The sequence below is a fragment of the Clupea harengus genome, chromosome 18 (genome assembly GCF_900700415.2).
Source record: "Clupea harengus chromosome 18, Ch_v2.0.2, whole genome shotgun sequence".
NCBI classification, from domain to species: domain Eukaryota; kingdom Metazoa; phylum Chordata; class Actinopteri; order Clupeiformes; family Clupeidae; genus Clupea; species Clupea harengus.
The window spans coordinates 26,175,257-26,185,256 of record NC_045169.1 but is presented as its reverse complement, the minus strand read 5'-3'; the positions used below and the strand labels follow the sequence as shown (position 1 = coordinate 26,185,256).

The 10,000-nt window shown below is 40.3% G+C and overlaps 1 protein-coding gene across 1 annotated transcript in view; it reads right to left on the bottom strand.

Moving 5' to 3' along the window:
* Positions 1-4,534: 4,534 nt before the first annotated feature.
* The window catches only part of LOC105891007, a 5,540-nt gene continuing 74 nt past the window's right edge, over positions 4,535-10,000 (bottom strand). The window contains exons 1-5 of the mRNA XM_012817144.3: positions 9,970-10,000; positions 7,319-7,429; positions 6,513-6,659; positions 6,017-6,133; positions 4,535-4,867 (exon numbers count right to left, since the gene is read on the bottom strand). The exon at positions 9,970-10,000 is cut by the window's right edge and continues 74 nt beyond it. Coding sequence (XP_012672598.1) covers positions 4,620-4,867; positions 6,017-6,133; positions 6,513-6,659; positions 7,319-7,429; positions 9,970-10,000 — 654 coding nt within the window. The 3' untranslated portion in view covers positions 4,535-4,619. The remainder of the gene's footprint in view (positions 4,868-6,016; positions 6,134-6,512; positions 6,660-7,318; positions 7,430-9,969) is intronic.

The following is a 10,000-nucleotide window of genomic DNA, read 5'->3' as shown; positions in this document are numbered from 1 at the left end:
AGGGGGTTAAAACACATGGGTGATAATGTCTGTCGCTAGCATGGGTGCTAATGTCTGTCGCTAGCATGAGTGCTAATGTCTGTAGCTAGCACGGGTGCTAATATCTGTCGCTAGCATGGGTGCTAATGTCTGTAGCTAGCACGGGTGCTAATGTCTGTCGCTAGCATGGGTGCTAATGTCTGTAGCTAGCACGGGTGCTAATGTCCGTCTCTAGATAGATGGATAGATAGATAGATAGATCTGCTAATTTGATAGATAGATAGATCTGCTAGCATGGGTGCTAATGTCCTTCTCTAGCATAGGTGCTAATGTCCGTCGCTAGCATGGGCTAATGTCTGTCACTTTGTCTATTTAGTCTTTGGGGAGTATCATGTCTTGATACTTCTTACTCTAACCATATTCTTGATTAATATCAATGTATCATTGTTCATTCAGTGTGTATGTGAGAGACAGAGAGAGAGAGAGTGTGTGTGTGTGTGTGTGTGAGACAGAGACAGAGTGTGTGTGTGTGTGTGAGACAGAGACAGAGTGTGTGTGTGTGTGCGTGCATGTGTGTGTGTGTGTGTGTGAACACATGTTACACAAACCCTTGTTTCATGAATTATTTTGGACACGGTAACTCTATCCTCAACACTATACAACATGAAAATGTGGATTCTTTCATGTCTTCTATGTTCTGTGCCTGGCTGATTTTCAAGACGAAGCCCCAAAATATGTTTTCATCAGTGTGACCAGGACCCCTGCAATCACTAACTTCCCCCATGGAGTTACCTAAACTGCCTGGATGCTCACACAAAATAGGATTACAATTAGGTTTGCAGGAAAGTTTCTTTCCAGGAGTTTTTTTTCCTTTTCAGGTCATTGTTTTCAGGTCATTGTTTTCAGGTCATTGTTTTCTTTACTTTACCTCTGTAGCTTTACCCCTGGGAGGCCCTAACAGGAAGATGTGTTTCAGCTGTAGGAACTACACAACACAACATAACTTTATACAGAATCTCCTAACAGGAAGATGGGTTTCAGAACAACACAACAGAACTTTATACAGGATCCCCTAACAGGAAGATGGGTTTCAGAACAACACAACAGAACTTTCTACAGAAACTTTTCTGGAGGTGGAAGTTTGACATGTGAGAGCTGACACTATCATATCATATTATTAGCTCATGTTATAATGCCTTTATCATATTATAATATGTTTAATCAAGAGCTGACACTATCATATCACATTATTTGCTCATATTATAATGCCTTTATCATATTATAATATTTTAATCAAGAGCTGACACTATCATATCACATTATTTGCTCATATTATAATGCCTTTATCATATTATAATCAAGAGCTGACACTATCATATCATATTATTAGCTCATATTATAATGCCTTTATCATATTATAATATGTTTAATCAAGAGCTGACACTATCATATCATATTATTTATCATATTATAATGCCTTTATCATATTATAATATGTTTAATCAAGAGCTGACACTATCATTTCATATTATGTGCTCATATGCTGACACTATCATATCATATAATTAGCTCATATTATAATGCCTTTATCATATTATAATGCCTTTATCATATTATAATCAAGAGCTGACACTATCATATCATATTATTAGCTCATGTTATAATGCCTTTATCATATTATAATATGTTTAATCAAGAGCTGACACTATCATATCATATTATTTATCATATTATAATGACTTTATCATATTATAATCAAGAGCTGACACTATCATATCATATTATTAGCTCATATTATAATGCCTTTATCATATTATAATATGTTTAATCAAGAGCTGACACTATCATATCATATTATGTGCTCATATTATAATGCCTTTATCATATTATAATGCCTGGGTGGTTTTTGATATTTGCCTTGAAGCTTTTGTCCGGGTCTGTCTAATTGTAAATTAAATTCCAACCCGGATTCAATGACATGATACCAGGATCTCGACCCTAGAACCACGTTACTCCATCACAGAAGAGTTGGTAAAGAAAACCACTGAAGCGACGACTATTTCTTGAATGAATGAACGAACACACTTGCATCTCTGTACTTGCTGTCGTAGTATATGTGATTAAACTGCACCCTCCAGAGGTGAAAAGGTGAATGATGTCCAAGGGCTCATCCACAGTATATCACTAATGGTAGCCTGATGCTTTCAATGGAATGGTGAGGGGAAAGAGTGCACGTTAACAAAGGTATGTTGCATTTACTGCTGATCTAGATTTGTATTTAAGTATTTGTGATTTTGAATCTCCTCCCTTGAAACTACAACTCTTGAAAGTACTATATGTTGCAAAACATAATTTCAATTCTTACCAAAAGTCCAATCATGTCTATTTACATGTGCTTGGACGCAGTTAATGGTGGAGAATATCAGGCTTAAAGGCGCAGTCCATGATTCTAATCCGATACACATTTTGTCAAATTCAGCGGATTGCTCCTATCGGTCCTCTAGCGGTCCGTGTATACGTGCTTGTGTATACGTGTGTGTGTGTGTGTGTGTGTGTGTGTGTGTGTGTGTGTGTGTGTGTGTACGTGTGTGTGTGTGTGTGTGTGTGTGTGTGTGTGTATGTGTGTGTGTGTGTGTGTGTGTGTGTACGTGTGTGTGTGTACACTAAATAAACCTCCACTGTTCACACACATTCCTTGCTCTGTGATTAGGAAACAAACATAGTGGCTCGGTCCGGGCTATAAACTAATTCAGCCAATCAACACGTTTCCTTAGGAGCGAGAAAGACAAGGGTGTCATTTGATTTGCTGTCGAGCTCAGATATCAACAAAACTAGCAGCCAGCATGTTTATGAAGGGATGGGCCAAACAGTGTGTGTGTGTGTGTGTGTGTGTGTGTGTGTGTGTGTGTGTGTTTATGAAGAGATGGGCCAAACAGAGTGTGTGTGTGTGTGTGTGTGTGTGTGTGTGTGTGTGTGTGTGTGTGTGTGTGTGTGTGTGTGTGTGTGTGTTTATGAAGAGATGGGCCAGACAGTGTGGAATGAACCCCTTTATTGACCATGTTTAGACTGTTACTGTATGGCAGCTGTGAGAGAGAGATTGAAAGAAAGATACAGGAACAGGGAGAACATAGAGATTGAAGGAAGAGAGCTGTGAACACATATAGAGAACACACACATCACAGGAAGAGAGATACAGAACACACACATCATAGGCAGAGAGGTGTGAACACACACACACACACACAAACACACACACACACACATCACAAGAAGAGAGGTGTGAACACACACACACACACACATCACAGGAAGAGAGGTACAGAACACACACATCATAGGCAGAGAGGTGTGAACACAGACACACACACACACATCACAGGAAGAGAGGGGTGAACACACACACACACACACACACACACACACACACACACACATCAAAGGAAGATAGGTGTGAACACACACACACACACACACATCATAGGCAGAGAGGTGTGAACACATATAGAGAACACACACATCAGAGGCAGAGAGGTGTGAACACACACACACACACACACACATCAGAGGAAGAGAGGTGTGAACACACACACACACACACACACACATCACAGGAAGAGAGGTGTGAACACAGACACACACACACACACACACACACACACATCAGAGGCAGAGAGGTGTGAACACACACACACACACACACACACACACACACACACATCAGAGGAAGAGAGGTGTGAACACAGATATAGAACACACACATCAGAGGAAGAGAGGTGTGAACACACACACACACACACACACACACAACAGAGGAAGAGAAGTGTGAACACACACACATCACACCCACATCAGAGGAAGAGAGGTGTGAACACACACACACACACACATCAGAGGAAGAGAGGTGTGAACACACACACACACACACACATCACAGGAAGAGAGGTGTGAACACACACACATCACAGGCAGAGAGATACAGAACACACACATCAGAGGAAGAGAGGTGTGAACACACACACACACACACACACACACACACACACACATCACAGGAAGAGAGCTGTGAACACAGATATAGAACACACACATCACAGGAAGAACTCTAAGATCTGTCACTTCTTTGCACTCCTTTAAAACATCCCTTTATAATTACTTACCAGCAAATTGTTGCTGTAAATGTTTTGCTCATGTGTGACTGGACTTTTCTTTCTTTTTTATTTATGAGTGAATACTGTACGTGTGTATGGGTGAAGGTTTGTGTATATATGTGTGCATATATATGTATGTATGTATGTATATGTGTATGTATGTATATATATATATATATATGTGTGTATGTATGTATATGTGTATATATGCCTCTCAATAATGCGATATGTACTGTATTCAATAGGGAGTCGGTGGGGTCTGGGAGAGGGGGAACTTGTTTGAATGCGAGTTTGAATGTGCATGTATTTGTCTTTGTCTTGTGTCTTGAGGACCCCCTCGAAAACGAGATGCTGCATCTCAAGGGGTTATCCTCCAAACAATACATTTAAAAAAAAACACACACACACACACACACATCAGAGTTAGAGAGGTGTGAACACACACACACACACACACACACACACACACATCGGAGGCAGAGAGGTGTGAGCTCAAGAGACAAGATCACTGGAAGCCAAACACATCAGCAGCAAAAGAAGGAGGTTCTGTGTGTTGCTCTTGGTCACATGACCCATGTTTCCTGCGTTCTGATTGGTCCCCTGCACGCCGTTGCACAGGTCCCCCTCACAGCAGTCCAGGCTGTCCGCCATGCTGGCTAGAAAGTGGCTCGAGTCCCTCTGCTGGCAGATGGATGCAGACACACATCCCTTCTGAGTACGCGGGGGTCTCTGATCAGCCTCTACAACAGGGAGCCAGACGGGGAGGGGAAGGATGATAGAAATCAGTGATAATTCTTTTTTTTTTTTTAAGATTTGTTTTTGGGCTTTTATGCCTTTACTTGATAGATTAGTGAAGATTGGGACAGGAAATGAGAGGGAGAAGAGGTGGGGAGTGGACAGGAGAAATGACATCGGGCCGGATTCGAACCCGTGTCCTCCATGGGCGTCAAGCCCGAATGTGGTCGAGGCTACTGTTTGCCCCCCATCAGTGATAATTCTGACTAGATCAATGAGAAATGATTAAATGATAACCAGGTTCATTTTTTCAAATGAACCTGACTGAAAATGTTTGAACCCTCCTATTATGTTTGGGGTCAATTTGACCCCATTCAATGTTTAACGTCTCTGAATAAATGTTTGACATAATTTGTTTTTCTTCATATTTAATGACTTTTCCTAATTTAATGGGGACAACTGGGTAAACACAAAATTAACATGATGATATGTTTTCAATGTCCTGTACACATGCTTTACGCATAGGTGTTGTTTGGGGTCAATTTGACCCCAGGCTGTTTTAATTGTATAAAATATATAAGAAATATCAACTTTTTTCATCACATTGTTACTTTTCTTGATAAAAGAAATAGTTTTTTATTCCAAATGTTATAGATAACAACAATATGTACTTAGAAATAATATGAAGCCATAAAAACACCAGAAGGATATCTCTTTCCAATTTTAGGTCAATCAGTGAGATTTTATGGGGATCTGCATATTTCTCCATAGTCGCGTAACATGTATTCTGGATGTATAAAGGGAGTGGGTGGGGATATTATTTTATTTTTAAGGGCTATTTAGGTAGTCAACAAACAAACCTAAAGTACCTGACACATAAACTTGGGTAAAAAAAAAAATTATGAATTTTTTTGGGAGGTTTAAATTGCTGGGGTCAAATTGACCCCAAGCATAATAGATGTGGGTAAATTTTGAACATAATAGGAGGGTTAATCATTTTTGTTGTCAATTGGGTTGTCAATATTGAATCCAAAAAAGTTTGTCTGTCAGTTTAAGCTCTCTGGAAGAGAGATGATGGGATTGAAAGTGGGAATCATATTCTGGAAGAGAGATGTTGGAATTGAAAGTGTATGAATGGGAATCATATTTCTCACCTGTAGATGTGGACGTGACACAGCGATCTTCATTCCCCAAACACTCCACAGTTAAATTACAGTCTCCACCTTTGCAGGTGAAACACCTCTTCCCATTAGAGATGTCTTTAAGATACTCTACAAAACAAGAGCACATTCAACTCTTCTGCCATTCGAGATGTCTTTAAGATACTCTACAAAACAAGAGCACGTTAAACTCTTCTGCCATTGGACAAAAACTTTGAACTTTCAATATATGATATGATTGAATTATGGTTTTGTTGCTCCCCACACAAAATGACACCATTCCAAACTTAATCAAATACATAAAAATGAACAATAATCAGATAATCTGACTGGAGGTCATGAACTCCAGCCAAAATCCTCCACTGTATCTCACAGTGGAAAACATTTAGTTTAGTGTTAAAAAACAAAAACAAAACAGTTCATGGACTGAACTGTTAGGCAAGTCGCCGCCATGGTTACCTAGAGGAGTTTGGCAAGTCGCCATGGTTACCTGGAGGAGGTTGGTCGTTGCAGAGGTCAGTGGTGCAGCAGGTGCTCTCCACCTTAACCCTTTTAGTGCCAAAGTTAAGTGAGCCCATGACACATATATCAGCGGTGGAGCAGGTCTTCATGTTCATCACACCTTTCCTCCATTCTCCTGCAGGAGAATCAGAATCAGAATCAGAATCAGACAGAATCAGAATCAGAATCAGAATCAGAATCAGAATCAGAATCAGACAGAATCAGAATCAGAATCAGAATCAGAATCAGAATCAGACAGAATCAGAATCAGAATCAGAGTCAGAATCAGAATCAGACAGAATCAGAATCAGAATCAGACAGAATCAGAATCAGAATCAGAATCAGAGTCAGAATCAGAATCAGACAGAATCAGAATCAGAATCAGACAGAATCAGAATCAGAATCAGAATCAGAATCAGAATCAGAATCAGAGTCAGAATCAGAATCAGACAGAAGCCCGTGTCTGCTTGTCTGCTTGGTTGACCTTTGACCTTGCCATTTTAAATATGCTTCAGTTTTGTTTGTATTACAGCTAAAAGTAAAACACAAGTCTCGCAGACCTGCTTTATTAGCGTAAACATATATCAAACTACATACGTCACACTTTGGTAATATCACTTGCGGTCACACACTATACTATCACTTACAAACATGTAGTATGTTGGAATTTGGTGCAAGAAAATGAGCCCTAACTAAGACTGCATGAATACGACTAAATCAGAACTAAACCTCAGACATAATATTCTGCTAAATGACTAAATGTGAATGTGAATGTAAATATTGGCAGTGTCTGACCTACGTATGTGGCAATCCTCACACTGGCACAGGCGTCAGGACACGGCCCCTGGACATCATGGCAGGTGCCGCCGGCATCAGAGAAGCAGTTGTTGCACATCAGGGATCGAACTGAACAAACCGTCTGAGGTGATTAGTAGCTGTGAGGCACTCGACTCAAGGTCAGTGTCCACAGGACAATAGCAAATGTTATGATCGTTCTTTTTGTGACAAAGAAAAAATACCTTTTGGCCTGAATAGTGATTGAATACAATAAATTACTCAAAGCTACTTCACTGCCAGTGTCAGTGTTCATTCTCAGCTTGACTCTCTCTCTCGGCTTGATTCTCATCTCTGCTCTACAGTACAACAGTACTTTACAAAACAGAACTTAAAAGAATATTACTCTTCAGTGCAACAGTACTTTACAGAACAGTACTTAAAAGAATATTACTCTTCAGTGCAACAGTACTTTACAGAACAGAACTTAAAAGAATATTACTCTTCAGTGCAACAGTACTTTACAGAACAGTACTTAAAAGAATATTACTCTTCAGTGCAACAGTACTTTACAGAACAGTACTTAAAAGAATATTACTCTTCAGTGCAACAGTACTTTACAGAACAGTACTTAAAAGAATATTACTCTTCAGTGCAACAGTACTTTACAGAACAGTACTTAAAAGAATATTACTCTTCAGTGCAACAGTACTTTACAGAACAGTACTTAAAAGAATATTACTCCAACCCCTGTATCACAGTTAGTATCTCCATAAGGAAAGCAAGATACAGCGGAGGCAGAAAGAGGAGCGAAGTTAAGCACAATCTTTACTGAAGCATTCTGAAGAATCTGCAGATTTCTCATCAGCTACAGAACATTTATACGATGCAAAAAACATTTTATTACATATTATCATTCAATTGATTTAAGAAGTGTGTTTACAGAGTATTAAGTCACAATGTTTGTTTATCAGTGTAACAGCGTCTAACATGACAAGTTTATTATTATTATTATTATTATTATTATTATTAATAATAATAATAATAATAATGTTTGTTCATCAGTGTACTTATGTCTAACATGGCAAAAGTTTATTATTATTATTTGTATTTTTAATAATAATAATAATGTTTGTTTATTAGTGTACTTATGTCTAGCATGAGAAAAGCTGCAGTGACCCTTTCACATTCTCTTCAAATGAGAGGTAACTAATTACCAAAATAATCAGCATTACAGAAAACACTTCCCAAAGACCTTGATGGAGACTCTGATAACCTGACATAACAACATGTGGTGATGGTGACCTGTACCCCACACACCAGGCTTTCCTGCTCTCTGGTGGTGTGACCTGTGCCCCACACACCAGGCTTTCCTGTCTCTCTCTCTGGTGGGATCCTGGCTGAAAGATCTGGCGTTTCGTGTTGCACAGGCCTGTACTGCCGTCTGGACCAGGGCCAGCAGTGGGCACTCACTCTCTCTCTCTCTCTCCCTCTCTTTCTCTCTCTCCCTCTCTTTCTCTCTCTCTCTCTCTCTCTGTCTCTCTCTCTGTCTCTCTCTCTCTTTCTCTCTCTTTCTCTCTCTTTCTCCCCCGTGTTGCACAGGCCTGTACTGCCGTCTGGACCAGGGCCAGCAGTGGGCACTCACTCTCTCTCTCTCTCTCCCTCTCTTTCTCTCTCTCCCTCTCTTTCTCTCTCTCTCTCTCTCTCTGTCTCTCTCTCTCTGTCTCTCTCTCTCTTTCTCTCTCTTTCTCTCTCTTTCTCCCCCGTGTTGCACAGGCCTGTACTGCCATCTGGCCCAGGGCCAGCAGAGGGCTGTGGATCAGAGGTCTGCACCTTTCAGTGTGCTAACAAAGCAACAGCTTCCTCTCTCTCACACTCTTTTCCTCTCTTTGTCTCTCTCTCTCCCCCCCTCCTCTCTCCCCTCCCTCTCTCTCTCTCTATCTCTCTCCCTCTCCCCCCCTCTCTCCCCTCTCTCTCTCTCTCCCTCCATCTCTCTCCCTCCCTCTCTCTCCCTCCCTCCATCTCTCTCCCTCTCCCTCTCCCTTTCTCTCTCTCTCTCCCTCCATCTCTCTCCCTCTCTCTCTCTATCTCTCTCCCTCCCTCTCTCTCCCTCCATCTCTATCCCTCTCTCTCGTGGCTCTCTTTCCCATCAGTTTTACCTCATGAGCAAAATAATAAGTGAGTATAAAAAGGGTTTCTCTCTATTATATTATATTATTTACGGTGCTAAACTATTTCTCTGAATTAGCGACTTGTTTATGTTTACTCCAGTAATGACACACAGAGCTGTGGCCACAGGACAGCAGTCATTGAATGTTACACACACCAAGATGATAATACTACACACACACAATACACACACCAAGATGATACGATACTAAAAACTACAACTAAAAATACAAATGATCTATATCTTACTCTAAGACTCAGGACAGCAGTCATTGAATGTTACACACACCAAGATGATAATACTACACACACACAATACACACACCTAGATGATACTAAAAACTACAACAAAAAATACAAATGATCTATATCTTACTCTAAGACTCTGAGTAATCACTCTTAGACACACCACTGCGCTATCTTCCAGTGCACAGCATATTGTCTTTGTCCGCTGAGCAAATGTTTCTTTGCTGCTTCAAAAGTGTGTATTGTCAGTGTGTTACCTTGAGAGATGAGTGCACAGGTCCAGATCAG